The sequence below is a fragment of the Nicotiana tomentosiformis genome, chromosome 4, assembly GCF_000390325.3.
Source record: "Nicotiana tomentosiformis chromosome 4, ASM39032v3, whole genome shotgun sequence".
Lineage (NCBI taxonomy): Eukaryota > Viridiplantae > Streptophyta > Magnoliopsida > Solanales > Solanaceae > Nicotiana > Nicotiana tomentosiformis.
The window spans coordinates 41331182-41351589 of NC_090815.1; the positions used below are offsets into that span (position 1 = coordinate 41331182).

General features: G+C 35.2%; 1 protein-coding gene across 1 annotated transcript; it reads left to right on the forward strand.

The window, feature by feature from the left end:
- Nucleotides 1-10902: 10902 nt before the first annotated feature.
- On the forward strand, nt 10903-15596 carry LOC104084937 (26S proteasome non-ATPase regulatory subunit 11 homolog). Its single transcript, XM_009588900.4, has 2 exons — nt 10903-11077; nt 14098-15596. The coding sequence occupies exon 2, from the start codon at nt 14123-14125 to the stop codon at nt 15392-15394; it is 1272 nt and encodes a 423-aa protein (XP_009587195.1). The 5' UTR covers nt 10903-11077; nt 14098-14122; the 3' UTR covers nt 15395-15596.
- Nucleotides 15597-20408: the final 4812 nt, after the last annotated feature.

Below are 20408 nucleotides of genomic sequence, written 5' to 3' on the forward strand. Positions count from 1 at the left end.
ATCAGTTGGAGGAACTGTTGCACCTTCAGTAGATATAGGGACAGGTGCGGTCTGATCAGTTGTAGTAGAGTTAGGCAGTGTAGTAACTGGAGGAATATCCTCACTCTTCGGGTGCTCACCCGCATAATCAATTATACGATCAACTCTCACTCCTGGGGTGACATTGGCTCTTTGGCAAGTTCTTGCCTTCTTCTTAGGTGCCATGTACTGAAAATTAGAGCAACTCAGGAGTTAAAAGAGGAACAATCTTACAACCAGCTTTATCGCACGATCAAGAATATGAAAGAAGGGTATTATTCCTAAATATCCATGTAGCATCCTAATTATAGATGTGGTCGACAACACACCGATAATAAGGACTCTACTAGACACGGCTCCGAGATATCCTAGGACATAGTAAAACCTTAGGCTCTGATACTAAGTTTGTCACGCCCCAAAACCAAGGAGCGCGACCGGCGCCCAACCGAGTGAACCCGACCGAGCAAGCCTATTAGATTTCATTCTATCCAAACTCATCCACGAATAGAGATAATACATATTTTCATTAATTAGACGAAAATGTGTTCATGTCTACAATACCAATTCATTTCCAATAGTTTCATCATTTTTAAAGTCTCAAATGGATAAGAAATACAACCACAACATAACATAGTTTGTCTTTCCCCAGCACCAATACACAACCCACACTATGTCTACAGAGCCTCTATAGATAAAGAAGAGTACAATGATAATGCCGGCAATAAGGCCACAACTATACCTCAAACCGAATACACAAAGTACAAAAGATACATGACCCCGGGATGAAGTGGGGCTCACCAAGTCAGCTGGGAAGAAGGTGTACTGCTATCACTGATCAATATCTCCTGTTGTGGAACTACATGCATCCATTTAAAGATGCAGCGCCCCCGGCAAAAGGGACATTAGTACCGTCGAATATCACTAGTATGTATAACTAAACACCCTCTCAATAGAATGAAAAATAATACAAACAAGATTATCATAATATCAATGAAAGCCTTAATCAACATCAAACCTCAATTTAGGATCGAGACAGTGTTCAAATTAATTTTCATATCTCACATTGGGAGATTTTTAGTATCGATATACCATTTTCCACAATACTATTATTCACAATACCATTATTCACAAAACCAGTACCACCGTACTCTTAGCACGGAGTTCGATCATGACCCGATCGGCTAGGCCATCTCATTAGAGACATCAACCATAATTTCTCTCAATATCAATACCACCATCTTTAACACGGAGTCCGATCACGACCCGATCGGCTAGGCTATCCATTAGGGACATCGACCACAATCACAATTTCAATTACAATTTCCAACACAATCACCACCATATGTGCGACATGGTGTCCGATCACGACCCGATCGGCTAGGCTGTCTTAATCGAGACATCAACCTTTTTATATCAATCATCAAATTTCATATTACTTTCACATCTTTTCATTTCATTGGCAATAATGGCCATAATTATAAGATCAATCTTGGCACGTTGGCCATATTCAGTATTTCCTACTCACCTTTTCAACTTCGAATATCATCATCATCATCAACAACAAATACAATTCAAATTAAGGTGTGTAGTACACAAGTGAGCAATTTAGAGTCTAAGGCACATAGAGATATTTCACAAAATTTGGCATAATAGCCTTCGTTTAAACTTGACATGAAGTTGAAATATTATTAATACACAACCATATTTTAACACATCCTCAATTGATAACATAACATGAATAAAGCATTTGAGATACTTGTCGAATATATATATATCATTCAACCCAATCTTACTCGGAATAGCCAATTTTATAATGAACCACTCGGGACTTACATATTTTTTATGAATATCGTATGATTCAATTCTAAGAGAAGAGTTTAGCCAACATATCTCACTTGAGCTTCCTTACACTCTAAATATTCTGAAATTCTTAGCAGCCTCAATCTATTTTAGAAATATAATAAATTGCACTAAAATTAGGAAGATGATCATGGTTCTAGCTCACTTGAGCATTTTATCAAACACTAGGTGTGCATAAGGTTTCAATGTCCTTTTTATGAAGGATTCCATCATCCCACAACCCAATCTTTACCATTTTTAGCTCAACAATCTTCCTACACCCTTTGATAACACATGCATATAAAATGAACAACTCTCATGCCCATAAATTTTCTTGCCAATTACCCATTTTCAGATGATTTCAAAACTAGGGTTTAGGGTGTAGAATCTTATCTCTAGGATGAAGGCCTAGTGAGTTTCCCTTCTTAATCTTCCAAAACTTGAGCAAGAATTGAAGAAAAATTATTGAAGAACACCTTCTCACTCAATGGCACTCTCTCTCACTCTAAAATATCAGATTATGTCTCAAAAAGGGTCCAACGAGTGTATTTAACGAAATAGGGTCGGGTTTTAAAAAAATCCAAAAATGGAGCTCCAGAACAAAGTATGCGATCGCATAACCAATATGTGGACCGCATATTGGTCGCATAATTGGTTACAAAATAGCCAAAAGAACTGTCTGTGCATGGGGTCACTATGCGGTCGCATAGTCGACCGCATAGCTGCTTCCAGAATGGCCCTCTCTTGCTCACTTCTGCGGCCATTATGCGACCCGCAGAGTGATTATGCGATCGCATAATGGACCTCATAAACGCACTTTTCTGCCAAAACTTTTCCTTCACTTTCCTGTGCATTGTTCAACCCAAAAAGTCTGAGCCGCGTAAGCCTAGTCCGGCACCATGAAATATTATTTTCTTTGAAAATTTTATCGGGCTTTACACTTAAGTACTTCAAAATTTTTCGGGGTGTTACAGTATTCTCCATATTCTACCATCATCCTTGTGCAAAGTTCATTTCTCCATATTTATCCTTGTCAATCAATTATATGCTTTCTCATTTGTCTTTTTGATCAATTTCATCCATTGCAGAATTTTTTTCCTAATGATTTGTTACAACTTGCAACATGAGGTTTTGCAGTTGCTTGTTGGGATATACCTTCTGAAAATTGGCTTTTAAATACCTAACACAGTAACAGTGATAGTCGTTGACTCCTTCTATTCATCCAAAGCACGCAATGTACTTAAAATCCACAATGTCAATTAGATATTAAAGAAATACCTGAACATTGTTTCACAACATCCTCTTCAAATGGGTCAAAAATAATGCCTATGTGTCGGTACTCTCATTAGTGCAAATAGAAAATAGTAGATGGGAGTATTTTCTTTATTTGCTTACACTCCAACTGCAATCAATAACTTTATGTCATACATTTTCATATAAATGTGTGTCATCTATGGAGATGACTGACCAACAATACACAAAATCATTGATAGATGATATAAATACCCAAAATATATATCTGAAGATATTTTGTTGAATTCAAGTACGACGGTCGTGCAACCATTCAATAATTGTGCCAGTATTATAGTATTGTAGAGCACCCATGTACCTCGATAAAGCCACAAATAATGTGTCTCAATTACCAAATACTATCTCGAATGCGTGTTTATGCCCGAAAAATATCTTTCTTTTGGTATGATATTGCCATAAATCAGCGCTACTGATGTTTTACACTGTTGCCAATCACGCACATATTGCTTTCATACTGCCTTGCACGAAGCTTCTACTTACAACTTTGGTTCCATCGATAATAAACTACCTTCCAAATTATTTTTGTTGACTCAGCAACCTCAAACTCCTAATAACTTTTGATGCTAAAGATTTTGACTGTCCTTTAGAGGACATACTTGCTATTGAAAAGCATACCTTTTTGAAAATTAATTGGCCTTTATTCAAATTATATTGATGTATAAATTTCATTCATGTCCAATTGTAAAAGTATTAGCATTCGAGTGATCGTAAGGTGATCAAGGAAGGGAATCTCCTTGGAACGATAGTGCACACGCGCCGTGTATGTTACTAGACGCATGGTCAAAATAGGTTGCATAGTTGCAGCATGCTCAGTGGTGTCATTATGCTCTATTATAACCACTGGTTCCTCATCATAATTATCGTTTTCGATTCATCGCTTGAGTCATCACGTTGTTGTCATAGTCACTATCATTTTTTTTCACTATGTGCATCTGTGTATCCTTATTCAGATATTCTTCCAATTTATGTTAAAATAGGATCGTCTTGTTTATCATTTCCCCAACACAAGTAATCAAATAATAAATACTTTTAAAATTATAAAATGTAACTTATTTAGTTCACGGTTTAAACCTACCATTCATATTTTATATGTGACACATCATTATGCCTTTGTTGTTGGCTCATGGATGTACCAACGTGATTCATTCCTCCAAAACTCGAGAAAGACCCAACATTGTACATTTGTTCGTAACTTATAAAGGCTTCATTTGAAAAATCAATGTCAAACTAATACCCCTTATAAAAAAGCAAATACAATATTAATATAAGCATAAAAAATACTACTAACAATGAATAAGCATTTACCATTCGGACTGTAAAGTTTGCTAATTTGTTGTCCTATCATAATTTAATTATTGATGCATTAGCGAAAGGGTTTGTTCTGGCTCCTCGTTAAATGGAGAAAGATTCAGATCAGACCGGACTCTTTGGTATGGTATTTGTTTGAATAAAATATCTCTAAAAATACCCTTCAAATAGATAGAATATTTATCGAAGTAGGCAAAACTACATTGTGGTTCATAATTTCGGAGCTAACATATATTTCAAGCATAATTATCGCGTCTAAACCTCTAAATTTATCTAGTGATCTTAAAAAATCTTGCAAACTTTCATTGTCATGATATTAAACTCAGTATACTAGTCACGTCTTGTGGAATAGCTGAATATGAAAATCTTTCAGCTACTTTATGTTTCACTAAACGCCTATTAACACCTATTTTTTTTTACGTAAAAGAGATACTAATCTGTGGTACTCTAAGTGAAAACTTGATACTAGTTGCAGGAGAATAACTATAGTGCACCGAGTTATTCTATAACATAATTGCATCGGCCAATATAATTCGAGCTTAATTTGTCGATTATCCATCATTGTTGAAAGATTCAAAAAAATATTGATGCAGTTGGAAAATAAAGGCTTTGTATCAGAACAATAAAATATAAGTAATTTTTTGATGAATACAAGTCTGATTTAAGTAGATGATGTGTGATTAGTTGGAATGGATATGATTGAAAGGACATGCAAATCAATACAAATAAGGCTGACTGGAAAAATAAAAGGCAGGTATAACGCATGCTGGACATGCACTATAGCCAGTCAAACTTGACCAAATGTCCATTAGCCTGGACCTTTGGCTAGGTTGGTATAGCGCATGCATGGCATACGTTATAGGTACAATTGTGCTTCCCTTTTTTCCGCATTACTTTAGTTCTTCAAGTTAAATTTTTTGTTATTTTGGTTCTAGACTCATGTTTGGTCTGACTTCTAGGTAATTAGAAGTGCCACTGTCACAACCCAAAAAATACATAGTCGTCATGGCACCTAACCCTAATGCTAGGTAAGCCAAACATAGAACAAGATAATTCAAATGATAGATTATTAACAACAAAAAATAAAATGACTGAATTCAATACAACCTCCCAAGGACTAGCAGTACAAGTCATGAACCATTATGGTTTAGATTTACAAATCGAAATGAAGAATAAATACAATATCTGTTTGAAATTTACATAAATAGAGTTTAAGTCCTAAACTACCATGAACAAGAGGTAAGTTGAATCTGGAACGCTGGAACGCTGGAACGTCTTCAGTGCAAGGCCTCTTCTTCCCCGGCTACGCGACTCCAAGATCTGCACACAAGGTGCAGAAGTGTAACATGAGTACAACCGACTACATGTACTCAGTAAGTATCTTAATTAACCTCGGTGAAGTAGTGACGAGATTTTAAGTTAAAAGATACTCACTTATTACTTTTATCTATGCAAATGATAAGCAGAAAGAGCAATACGATAAAGATACACAAATAATCACGTAATAAATGAGACAATGATACAACCGACAGAGAGCCCCAGAACATCATCACACATCAGTCTCACAACACATTACGATAACGGGAATCAAAGACAAGAATAACCATAATACATCTGCTTCATATATAAACAATGTTGCGGTGTGCAACCCAATCCCATATATATCAAACACTATTGCGGCGTGCAACCCGATTCCAATATATATAATAACAATGTTGCAGCATGTAACCCGATCCCAATATATAGTACTATCTTATGAAACCACAACAACAACCAAATGCAGGATAAGTTCACAACGTACACTGAGAAAATGAACACGCAGTATTCAACTAGGAAATACAACTTAACAGAGTAAGATGAGCAGTCCAATATAAAAGCTAGCCTACCGTATAAAATGACAAGGCTTCCACAAAGCATAATACATAATCAATTTAAAAGTCATCCAGTCCGGTCAAGCAAAGGAGAGTAGAACATGAAACAAGTAGAGATGTTTGTCAAGTAGGAATAGGGATCAGACGACGGCAGTCAATATACAAAATCATGTAGCAAGTAGAAGTATGTAGCAAGTAAAGATATTTAATAAGTGAAGGTATATGGTAAGTAAAATCATATAGTAAGTGAAGATATGTAGTAAGAGAAATCATGTAGTAAGTGAAGACATGTAGTAAGTGAAAACATGTAGCAGGTTAAGGCACCTAACAAGTAACTCATGTGACAATTAGAGGCATGTAACAGGTATGGGCTAATAACAAGTAAAGACATGAATTCAAAGAGGACATGTAGCAGAAGTAAATCAAGAATAAACGTAAGTTTAACCGTGACATACAAGGTAAGACATAGCTATAACAATAACATGCCAAATGAAAACCACAGAGGAAACTACATAAGAAACTCAAACATAAGATATCTTGCAAAATAACAAACATCAGTAGAAACCAAAAAAAATGGGCATGTAAGTGCTCAACGAATGAGTAATCATAACAGAAATCCAACTTCCCTCCCGTTCTCACGGTAATAACCAACATACCAATCTCATTTCAAACCATACGGAAATACTCATCATGCCGACATCATATCCACCGCAAGAAAATATCCATCGTGCCAACATCATATCAACCGTACAGAAATATTCAGCGTGCCAAACATCGCTTGAAGGCCCCAATCACCATATCTTATTACAAATAAAGAAGCTCAAGTAACATGACAATAATATGTATAGATATAGGTTCGTGATACCACGATCAAGTTAGGTATGCAATGGATCTCAAACGGCACATTCAGTCCATTTTAAGATGACATGTATATCCTAGCATGATTTCTAACACAGTTAATTGAGTTTATTAATCATCGAATTAACTGAAGCACAGGTTAAGGGATCATCAAGTTTAACAAATGCACAAAGAATCACATAATTTCCCCCTTCCGAGCATGAAAACTCTAGCATATGCATATACGCTCGTCAACTCGTATATGCATCACCCCCCTCTCCCCCCCTCCCCGTATGTAGCAAAATGTCAATTAGTAGAAAATATTTTCCTAACAGAGCTAGACAAGAAATTTACCCTATTCCGGAACACAATCAATAATCAACTACGGTATTTTTCTTTAAGACAAGCCTCCAAACAATCGAATCTGGCCAAATATCGTTCAAATAAATCAAAATAAGCTTTAGAAACTACCCACTAATGAAAAAGGTTCAATTTTATCATTTTTAAAAAAGTCAACAAAAGTCAACTTCAGGCCCACATGGTTGAAATACGAGATTCGAACTAAAACTCAATTACCCATTCACCTCCGAGACTGGATATATAATTTATTTCGAAATCCGACCTAAATTTGGGGTCTAAATCTTAATTTTATAAAATTCCTAAATTCTACCCAAAATTCCTAATTTCTATCATGAAATTCCTAGATTTAATGTTAAAAACTCATGAAAAGTTATTGAAGTTGATTGAAAACTAGTTAAAGATGCTTACCAATGAATTTGGGAAGAAAAAGTTCTTCAAAAATCGTCTCTAGGGTGATTGAGGTTGAGAAATAGTGTAAAATGAGCTAAATCCCGATTTTTCGTCTTTTACCCAGTTGCAAGTATCGCAATTGCGAACTCTTATGCAATTGTGAAGCACGCATTTGCGAAAAACTGATCACAAAAGCGACCAGTGCATCAGGCCCCAAGAAGTCTCAATTGAGACAAAATGTTCACATTTGCGACTGCCCCCTAGTGCGCATTTGCGAAGCTAGCAAGCCTTCCAAAGTGTCGCAAATGCGACAGGTATATCGCATTTGCAGAGCTCCCACAGTTCGCATTTGCAATCAAAACTTCGCATTTGCGAAGTGCCCATTCCCAGCTCCCTTCGCAGATGCGAGCAGTCACTCGCAAAAGCGAGCCTCGCATTTGCGAGTAGTATTCTCGCATTTGCGAGAGCAAGTTGACACCAGCAACAGTTATAGATCAGTTATTCCAAACTCATCCGCAATACACTCGAAACTCATCCGAGTCCTTCGGGCTCCAAACTGAACATGCACATAAGTATAATAACTTCCTACAAACTTACTCGCTCACTCAATTCACCAAAATAATATCAAACAATTTGAATTGATCATCAAAACTCAAGATTTTCAAGTTTAAACCTAAGGTTGTCTAAGGGTAGGGTAATACTGGTATCCATACCCTTATGTACCAGTATCGGTACCGGACCGTACCGCTCTGGTTAGGGGGTAGGAGTGGCGGATTTTAGTGAAGGGTGTGGGTAAATGTAGGGTAACCGAAATAGTACCCTTAGTACTGGTACCGTAAGTACCCTTAGGTACTGTATCGGTACCCGTATCTATACCGAACTAGTACCGAACCGGTACCCAAACTTTATTTTTATTTATTTAAGATCTTGCCATTTTTGTACCGTTAGCCAACATCTATCTTTTTTAAAATAATTGTTGGCAACGGCCAAAAACGGTTATATTTGCCTCCCTAGCCTCCCAACATCCCCCTACCCCCTAATTTATATTTTAACCCCTAAGTTTGTTCAAATAAATTTTGACCCTATTTTAAAATTATAAATACCTCATTTCATTCTTTCAATTTCATTCAAAAACTCTCATATCTCTCTAATTCTCTATCTCTCTCTATCTCTAATTGCAATTAACGTCGGCGTTTACGGCGGCGCTTGGTACATATGTTCCAACTCATATTAATTTTTGCATTTATTTTTATTATACTTGTGTTGCTACTTATTGTAATTTTAATAATTTATTATCAAAAATGGCTCCTAAGCTGGTAAAAATAGTGTGTAGTAGATCTACTAAGGGTAATGCTAGGGAGGGGGTCCTTATTTTGAAACAAATCCTAACCAGTCCGGATTTAGGAGTTACATAGATGAAACATATAATCGTGCTTTTTCAGGTTTTCTTAGAACAACTGTTAGAAATAATGTTTGCGATGAAAACTTGCTGAAATATTTGAAGAGAAGAAACTTTGACTTTCCAGAAATAATTCAAGAAGACAACAATGCCTATAGTGAAACACTATCTATCGGAGACAGCGGAAATGCAGAAGAACAAGTGCTATCAATTTCAAGCGAAAAATCAATAGAAATTATTGAATTTTTTGTAAATTATTAAAAAAAGTAATTTTATTTTTAAAAGTATTGAATTTTTTTCATCCATTAAAGTTTATTTATAATTAAATATTTTTTTTAATTTTACTCTTAAGTACCGGTACCGCACCCTTAGGACCAGGGGTACTAGTAGGGTACCAAAAAATACCCTTAACCCATACCCTTAAGGAACCCTCCCCTTACCCTTACCCTCCCCGTACCCTTAATCTTTAAGGACCTAGTACCCTCCACCTTAGACAACCCTATTTAAAACCAAGTTTTTCCAATTTTTTACATAATGCGTCGAAATGCATTCGGGTCACCCGGAACCCCAATCAAACATATGTACAAATCCAAAAATATCATACGAACCTACTGAAATTATCAAAATACCGATCCGATGTCGTTTACTAAAAATATTGATCATGGTCAACTCTAGCCTCTTTTAAGTAAAAAAAATTCATTTTCTTCAAAATTTAAGATCAAAATTTTTAAAAGCCTTTCTTTCTTTATTAAAGTTTGTGCCAAATCAAACTACAATAAATAAAGTGAAATAGAAAGAGTATTTATTTTAGAGAGTTAAAAATGATTGATCAGATATGGAATAATATTAAATATGTTGTTGTTGTTGTTGCTGCTGTTGGTGCTGCTGCAGGTAAAGGATAACTCGATCATGTGTGATGTTGCAGTGTTTGTCTCATTATATACGATTAACAATCATACAAAAAAGGAAGCAGAAGCGTAATTTTACTTTTTTTTTTGACTACTCATCAAGAGGAGATTATGTTGGGTTAAAAACTTGCTAAATTTGTAGCAAATCGATTAATAAAGGAATTAGATGTGTAATTTAGAATTTTTAATTAATTCAGATTTGCTTTTCATTAAAAGAAAGCCCCCCTACCGTTAACGCAGCTACTCCCTCCCTTGACTGACCGCCAAGTTTAAGAAAAAATAAAGATTTTTAGAATTTGTGATCTTAAACAAATTAAAAAGGGCCCAGAGTATTTGTGTGGTTATAAAAGGTTCTCATTAAGGGTATAATTATAAGTTTAAGCAAAATTGTTTTCAAATTTAGAAATTGGTCAAAAAAGAAATAGCTTGAAATAAACTGGAACGCATATACTCACCCCGTTTCAATTTATGTGAACCGCCAAAAAGAATGACATCTTTTATTATTTAGAAATAATTTACCTTTATGCAATAATTTATATCCACACAAAATATATATGTATCATTTTACACCATAAATTCAAAAGTTTTTTCTATTTTCTTAAATTTCGTGCTCAGTCAAACCGATTCACATAAATTAAAACGGAGCGAGTAGTATTTATTTACTTTGCCTCGCTACCCAATTTCTTGGAGGAAAAGTTTAGAACTTTACCAATTGCCGAACTACGCCAACAGTAACTTGACGCTACTCTCGCTCAGACTCGGCTGCAATCTTGGTCCGCCTCATCTCCTTTCTACCGCGAGCTCCTTCCAATCTGTTTCTCCGGTGAAATTTGTTTGTACGTTTCCCTCTCTGTTTTGCGTCTCTCCTGTTCATCTTTCATGGCACAAAACCCTAACCCATTTTCCCATTTTTTTATTTTTTATTTTGGGTTGCAGTGATTTGATCCCAATTTGCAGTGAAAGCATTAAATACAATTTTTATACATCTTTTCTGATTTTTAAAAGTTGAGATTAAGCTAGTTCGTGTACGATTAAGTGTGAGATTTAGAAATCACAATTTGTTTTTTATTTTAAAAGACAAATTATTTGGTCTTGGACTGAACTGGGCTGAATCTTAACTGATTTACGATTGAGGTGTGGTTGATTGATTAATTTTGTGAATTTCGCAGGTTAATATGCAATTTTGTTTTCTGCTTTTCATGTAAAAACTAATAAGGTTCCGAATTTGTGACTAATCTGGTTGAGTATTTGTATCTGAATACTGCAAGGTGACTATTTACCACTATATTGTGGGTTTTCAGCACTTGGATGGATGTATGAACTTCATGGCATGTACCAAATCCCCAAAATTGTTCCAACGCTGGCTTTCAATTTCTAACTATCCCCAAATCTGGGAAATTTCGAATCAACTAATTAAGAATATACGTTAAGTCTAAATCAGTTTTCCACGTGGGTAATTGAGTTAGGGTTAGCATAGTAGAGAACTTTGTTACTATGCCACTAATAATGCACACTTTTGTTTACCAATATTGCTGTTTGTGAAGTTACTGCAAGTGTTCCTTTTGCCCAAAAATGTTCTGAACCAAACAGGCGGCTAAGGTTACTTGATGTTCCTTGATGGGAAGAATCAACCAATCACACTAAATTTTGAGAGTTTTGAAACTTGTTGGAGGTTTACTTGGTGAATGGATTTATTTCTAAGAATGTCATGAGTTCGGTGCCCATCTTTTTTCTTGAAGCTTCATAGTTTTGAACTGCAGTTTCTGATGGAAAAATTGATTTTTTTCTGAACTTGACTTTCTTAAATTTTGTTCAAAGTACCCGAGTTCAATGTATTACAGCATTTGAATGCTTCAATATGCCGGATCTATACTTGTATCTTTTGTATGTACAATATTGGATCTTACCATGACCTGCCCTTAGCTGTCAGTAAGGAATTTTGGCATAAGAAAATATAAAATGAATATGAATGTAAAACTGAAAATTTCTGTCAGTTGATCTTGTCTCAACAAATATGAAATGGTCTTGAGTAGAGTAGAAATGGAATAGAGTATCCATATGGCGGACTCCAACTAGTTTGGAATTGATGCATAGTCAATTTATTGTGCTTGTTTCAATAAAAGTAGGATTTAGTTGAATCTCAATGTTTCGCAATTAGTTTACTCTAATTTGCCAACAATGTGTTACTTGACCAGCTTGCGCTGCCCACTCCAACGCTCAAGTCTTTGTGGTTTCTGAAGAGCAGTAGAAGCACTTCTAATGAATAGAAAAATAAGAAATGTAAAATTAAATAAGACAGTTAAAGTTAGACTAAGAGCAGTTTATTTTAATTTGCTAGACATCTTTAATTAAAAAAAAATGTATCAGGTGGACATTGGCAGACTGGCTATACTAGTCAATAGTTGATCACTGGTCCAATTATTGGGTTTTCATGCTTTCAGGTCGTAATGCGTCAATGTGTATATATGAAGAGTGCCATTTGAACAATACACCAATAACGATGATGATGTTAGTTGTTTTGGCTCTTCTCTTGATGTGATGGTGCTGGAGCTTTTAAAATTTTGAGTGCTTTGTTATCATTTTGAGTTTAAAAGAATCCATTCCGTTTTTGTCAGAGTTCAAGGTTTCTTGTTGCTGACATCTGAATTTTCAATGTTCCTGCTTTATTTCAAATAAATGAGCTGCTTTTCGCTACGGTATTTGGGGTCTTGTCATGATTCAATCTGAATCATATGACACACTCTGCATGTTCACTGGTCCTGTGAAGGCTCCTCTAAGTTGAAGCAGACCATGGTTTTTTTAACTTCAATAGTGAATTACCTAAATTATTTTTAGTTTAGTCATGTATTAGTTTGCTTCTTGATTCCTTCTCCTTTATGCTTTTAAAAAAGAAAAAGAGCAGCTTGTTAATTGAGATTATCTTAGACTGAAGGAATTGGCTGCTTATTCTCAGAAAACATAGATTGTTTTGGATGTGATTAAAGTATTATTTGACCATAAATATGGTAAATTTTAATAATTTAGCTGGGTTTGCTTTTTTTTTTCGGGGGGGGGGGGGGGGGGGGTGGTTGTAATCGTTCTTGTTGTTTTTTGAAATGGGAATACGAGGAGCACTATCTTGGAAGACATATATAGCAAAGTCCAATTTTGATTCTAGACTTTTAAGAGGGGAGCTGAGCCTGGATAAAATATTTGTCTTATAAGCCCTTTTGGAATTGAACATAGTATTTCTTATCATTTTCGTCATAGTTGGCTTCTTGGTTTTTTTTTTTAGGATAAGTAAAAGATAAATTGACTTTGTTATATTAAGAGGTACTCCTACTTATTTAAGTACTTAGTGGTTTTTAATCATACTAAGAACTGTTATTCTTATATTGGCAGAAAGATGGTCTCTGTAGTCTTAATGTAGTACTCTTTTGCAAATGTTTAGTTATTGTTGGTGTTGCTTTCTATACCAAAGTAGCTGCATATAGCTTTTGCAGTTCAATGTAGTACTCTTTTGCAAATGTTTAGTTATTGGATTGGTGTTGCTTTCTGCGCCAAAGTAGCTGCATATAGCTTTCGCAGTTCGTTCTCATTTTAGTGCATCACATCTTGTACAGCAAACAACAACTATGCCTCAATCCCAAGAAAGTTGGGAACGGCTATATGAATCCTCATTGTCCATGTCGCTCCATGTAAATCCGTCTTAATCCAATATTTAAAAGCTTCACATCTTGTAAGCCACTAATTTCATCGTAGGAGGTAGGTACAGACTATACGGCCAAGTATCTCAATCTGCTGCAAGTACTTTTTTTTTCCCAGTGTATTTGTTTTCCTTGACAAGGAATACTAATTTCTTTTGCTTAAACTGCAGGAGTTAAAATCTGCAAGCTGTGACCATGTCATCTTCCTATCTCCCAGCAACTACTGATTCTCTAGCTCAGGCTTCTGAGGCTACATCACCATCTGACGCCATCTCTATTCTTTACCGCATCCTTGATAACCCATCTTCTGCTTCCGAGGCCCTAAGGATCAAAGAGCAGGCAATCTCCAATCTCTCTGACCTCCTTAGACAGGAGAATAGGGCTGAGGAACTTAAAAACCTTCTGACCCAGTTGCGCCCCTTCTTTTCTTTGATCCCCAAGGCAAAAACTGCAAAAATTGTTCGAGGAATTATTGATGCAGTGGCTAAAATACCAGGTACATCTGACCTTCAGGTTACACTTTGCAAGGATATAGTGGAGTGGACCCGTAAGGAGAAGCGGACGTTTCTTCGTCAACGAATTGAGGCTAGACTCGCAGCTCTTTTGATGGAAAACAAGGAGTACTCTGAAGCATTGACACTCCTTTCAGGATTGATTAAGGAGGTGAGAAGATTGGATGATAAGCTGCTTCTTGTGGAGATTGACTTGCTGGAGAGCAAGCTACATTTCTCGCTGAGAAATCTTCCCAAAGCCAAGGCTGCGCTCACAGCTGCTCGAACAGCAGCCAATGCTATTTATGTGCCTCCAGCTCAGCAAGGTTCTATTGATTTGCAGAGTGGGATCCTTCATGCGGAAGAGAAGGATTATAAAACTGCTTACAGCTATTTCTATGAAGCATTTGAAGCATTCAATGCCCTTGAAGATCCCCAGGCCATATACAGCCTCAAGTATATGTTGCTTTGCAAAATCATGGTCAACCAGTCTGATGATGTTGCAGGAATAATATCATCCCCAAAGGTTGGATTGCAATATCAGGGGCCAGAAGTCGATGCAATGAAAGCTGTTGCGGATGCACACTCCAAGCGCTCCTTGAAGCTCTTCGAGACTGCTCTTCGGAACTTTAAGGCTCAGCTAGATGAAGATCCTATCGTCCACCGGCACCTGTCTTCCCTCTATGACACTTTGCTGGAGCAGAACCTTTGTAGGTTGATTGAGCCCTTTTCGAGAGTTGAGATTGCTCATATTGCTGAGTTGATTGAGTTGCCTGGTGACCATGTTGAGAAGAAGTTATCTCAAATGATTTTGGACAAGAAATTCGCAGGGACCCTGGACCAGGGTGCTGGATGCCTTATAATTTTTGAGGATCCTAAACCAGATGCAATTTACCCAGCTACGTTGGAGACTGTTTCAAATATGGGGAAGGTTGTTGACAGTCTGTTTGTAAGATCTTCGAGAATAATAGCTTGAGTGTTAGATCCGTTGGAGCCCGTTTCAAATATGGGGATAAGTTGTTGACAGTGTGTAAGATCTTCGAGAATAATAGCTCGAGTGTTAGATCCTCTTTTGACGTGTATCTTTTCCCTTTACTTGCTCTATCTTTTGTGTGCTGCACGCAGCGTCTGTTTTCAGCATTTGACATTCTTTATATTATAAGGTTCCTTTCCTGATACATTCTGAACTTAGTGTAAACCATATATGGTTGAAATCCAGGAGTGACTGATGAGCAAGGTCTCAACTGAATTTCTAAAATGTTTTATGTGGGGATGACTCGTACACGATTTATAAGCTTGTGAACCCTTACAAGGCTGCTCATTTCTTCTTATAAGTAATGGTTTCTTTGGTTTGTATCTGCTTCAGAATCTCTGCGTAAGATGGTACTGAAATTCAAAAATAGCTAGATTTACAAGTGATAATTGAAAAATAGCTACATTGAAATTTAGCTAATTTTCATGTAAAGATAAATCTGAACAAAAATACAGTTCAAAATTTGGAAAATATTCTATGATAATATGCTGGAGTTCGAATTTTTTACATGTGAACTTCTAGTATAACATGTTGGAATTTCATAATGTGTTGGAGTTTCAGCATAATATGCTGGAAGTTTATACACAGGTGCTGGAATTTCATAATGTGCTTGAGTTCTAACGCAATATGTTGGAAGTTTATACACAGGTGCTCCAATCTCTAGTATATTATGCTGAAGCTTTCCGTGTGCTGGAGTTCCAGCATAATATGCTGAAGTTCATACACAGGTGCTCCAATCTCCGGTATATTATGCTGGAATTTTCCGTGTTGCAGCAAAATAATGGTTATTTTTCAATGACTTTGCAAATGCTGACTATTTTTTAATTACCAATCCGGTTAGCCCATACTATTTTAACGTACTAGTAAGGGATGGCACATGCTGTGCATGAGCCCAAGAACACTATGCTTAGATTGTGCTAACTAGTACGTGTAAATTTTCTTTTTAATTTATATGCACTGCTAATATAAAATTTTACCTAAAATATCAAATTATTAAAATAGTTATAGATAGTTTCTTAGACGATGCTACCTCTCCTTCAAAATAAGTGCTTCTAAGTTGTTGACACACTCATTAAGATAATATTGTAATTATTTAACTAAGTTAGCATTTATATCTTCTTAAATTACTCTTTGTATATCCTCATATTTTGGAGATCATTTATTGATTCAAGGATAATTTGGGAAAATACTAATTAACGCCTTCTTGATTTTTCAAAGTCATAATTACTGTTGCCGAATTAATATAGCTCAAATAAAACGTATTTTTAATCATAGGGAAGTCCATGAAAGCTACTAAATGTACTGGTAAGACACCATGTAATGCCTCAAAAGCCTCTCTCTCTCTCTCTCTCTCTCTCTCTCTCTCTCTCTATATATATATATATATATATATATATATATATATATATATATATATGTACTTTTTAAACCTATTTAAATATTAATTAGGAAAATAACTTTACAAATAAGGTTATTACTTATTTTCTTTTTCACGTTAAGTTGGACTCTATTTTACTCTGTTATTTTATTTTTATAAGATTTTAAAGATAGGTATTGCTAAAGTTAGATTAATATTAATTTACAGTGATAGAAATCAAAAGATCAATTTTAATTTAAAACCATGAGCTTCCCTTGTTTAGCAAAAAACAAGACTCTAGTATTATTTTTATTAAATTTTAAAAATAAATATGCTGAAGTTAGATATATTTTTCTTTATTATGAAAGAAAAAAATATTAGTTTTAATTAAGAAAGAAACTACAAAAAAAAATTATTTTTTTGTTTACGATGAAGTTCACGTTTAAGAAGGAAAAATTTGAAACTACATGCGCCCAAAATATAAGCTAGACATGATACTTATAAATTTGTGAGAAGGCGAAAGTTAAATTTTATGTAATTCTAACTTTATAGAATTCTTTTTCCACCTTTTCTAATGATGTCTAAATGGAATTCACATTAATTAATCATTCTCCATATACAACTGTAAATGAATAAAAGCTACTAATAATATAATCTAATCTTAAGATATTTATGTTAAACTCATACATACTGCTAAATATTCTCATTCAAGTATTCTCTTTGTATGTTTCTATATTATTTTCTCTAAATAAAAGTATTTGACGTAAAAGATTACAACCTAAAATTATGCTTTTAAGTTTAAAGGTAATTATACGTGTAAAAGATCATTAGAATTCTAAGTATTTTTATGTAGTTTTCAACTTGTTACTCATATCTAGTGCACTTAAACTAAATTATACAGTACCTCAAATCAAATAGTTTAGTTGCCAATGGTACCACATTAAAACGGAGGATTCATTTTCGACCGATGTATTTGGGATCGATCCCATGATTCACATGTCAAATTTTCTTTCTCACATAATTATATTATTAGAATTTGCCATAATGTTTCCAATGTGGAAAAGTTCGAGGAAATGTGCAACATATTTGGTAAGTACTAATTGTTTCACTATTTTGCTACTAATATATACTTTTATGGATCAATTTTAGAAAGTCACCCACTTTGAAGTGTCACTTGCAACTAATCGATCCCATATCTATAATCTTTAATTGTATGCTTTTTGGGTGGCAAGGGGTGATTGTTTGGCGCAAGAAACTAAAGCTATATCATTTTTGGTATTCAACACAAATTTCAGAGTTAATTATTCATTTTTCGTTTAGGTCGCAGGTTGAATATCGTCATATTGATTGTGCTCAAGTTTATGGCAATGAAAAAGAGGTATTTGAGTTAACAATAAAGCAAATACAGGCTTTTCTTAGATAAATGTCTCTTGCGTACTCATGCTATTACCAATGGCCTTGTTAATCTATCACTTGCATAGAGACAATATAGGGTATTATGTTGAAATGTCTGTTTTTGCCGAAGCGTTTCTAAGTTATTACTCACCTTTCACATATCTTGTCTATGATCCTCAAATGCTGGTGTAGGTTTCAAAGCTTTATGCAATTTATCTTGGATCTCAGATATCAGCACAAATCCATAATGTGTTTAGAGGAGTGAATTTCATTAAGATGGTATTTTAGTGGGTGTTTGGAGATAAGAATTGTAAAATTCTAAAATAGGGGGAAATTTTTTTTAAAGTGAAAATGGTATTTGAAATTTAGAGTTGTGTTTGGACATGAATATAATTTTGGGTTGTTTTTGAAGTTTTGTGAGTGAAAATTTTGAAAAATAATTTTTTGAAGTTTTTCAAATTTTTAAAAATTTACAAAATGCATCTTCAAGTGAAAATTGAAAATTTTATGAACAAACGCTGATTTCGAAAAAAAATATTATTTTTTTAAAAAAAGAAAATTTTCTTAAGTCCAAACGGGCTTAATCGTCATATTCGGCTTTGTTTACTAATAGACATACACTCTCTTGCAAGTTGTGTCTAGCATTTGTGTTTCCTGTCAATGGGTCCCATTTCTTCAATGAGTTGTACAATACAAATGGTTATATGCTTGCAAATTGATAGCAGCGTGTAAAACAAAGACTCAGATGGACCCACATCTCCATAAAAGTTTTTGGAAATTAATAATGGTGATGTATGATGAGGATAAGGGGCAATTTGGTCAAGCCAAGTCAAAGATTTTTATGGCAGCTACAGCAAGATACCTTTTCAGCCAATCACATTGCTCCGTTTTAAATGAATTTACTAAAACACCCTCGAAGTGACAAGCGACCTCGTGCGTGCTTATTCCCTCTTCTATATAGTAGAAAAATATTAGTTTGCTTGGTTATATTAGGTCTTCAAACAAAGTTTCATATTGACAAAGTCTATATATAAGGTGTATGAATATTTTTAAATGGTATTAGGCCTTTTGGAAAACCTATGCATGTTAGGTCCAATGAGGAAATAGCACATATGTGAGTATTTTTGGGTTGGCTTAGCCTAACAATTGGTATGAGAGCCAATGGTTCGATGAGACAAGTAGGTTCGAGGGGGAGATTATCATCGTATCACATTTTGTTTTGCGAGATTAGAAAATCACTATCAATACCCCGGTCTAGGTCCGAGATAATCCTTTTTTCTATAGCCTTGGGGCTATTTACAACTAGCCAATTAAGAAGTCTTAGATGTACTAGCACTGCATCAAAAATGCAGTCATCGATTCTCCCGAAAGGTCACAATTGTCGCTATCAAAGATACTAATAACGAGGAAGGCATTGGATATACGACCAAAGTACAATGCAAAAGATCGGAAACCTACATATAACGTGTATGAATACTCTTAAATGGTGTAAGGTCTTTTGGGAGTCCAATCCTTCGATTCGTTCTTCAGTTAATGCTTGTGGCAAAGACCCGGCCAACACGGACAATATCACATAATATTAAAAGCATCTTAAGATTAGCTTAATTAGCAGCTTGTTTGTGATACGGAAAAGCTACACGATAATCATTTACACGACTATTAATACGCTGCCACAACAAATGCGTAATGCCAGTGTAATGGCTCAATTGTTATTAGCCTAGAAGTCATATGTAGTGTTTGGCAACTCGAAATAGAATTTGGAAGAAGTCACATGTACTCGTGTAGTTGTTAGACAATAACACTTAGTGTGTATAAGTATGTATATGTGTGTGTTAGTGAGCCTAGCCACCAACTGTATTAAGGTTTGGTAAAAAGAAGAGTTTGTGTACAGGTGAGAGTCCCAGAGTGATTAAGATAAAGGAGTTGTGATATACTAGAAATCTGAAGAGATAAGGTTGGCAAATAACAGTCACTACTAGAAAAATGTTAATTTCCTCTTCCCTTCACCAACTTATAGCTATCTGCCCCATCAAACTCAAACCAACCAATTATCTGGTTTGGAGAACCCAAATTATCTAAATAATGCAAACACTTAAAGTCACAAGCATAATTAAGGAGGAAGCACCATCTGAAATAGTAGAGAGTGAGAAATGTGAAACAGTCCCTAATCCCAAATTCACAGAATGGGAGGAATGTGACGTTTTG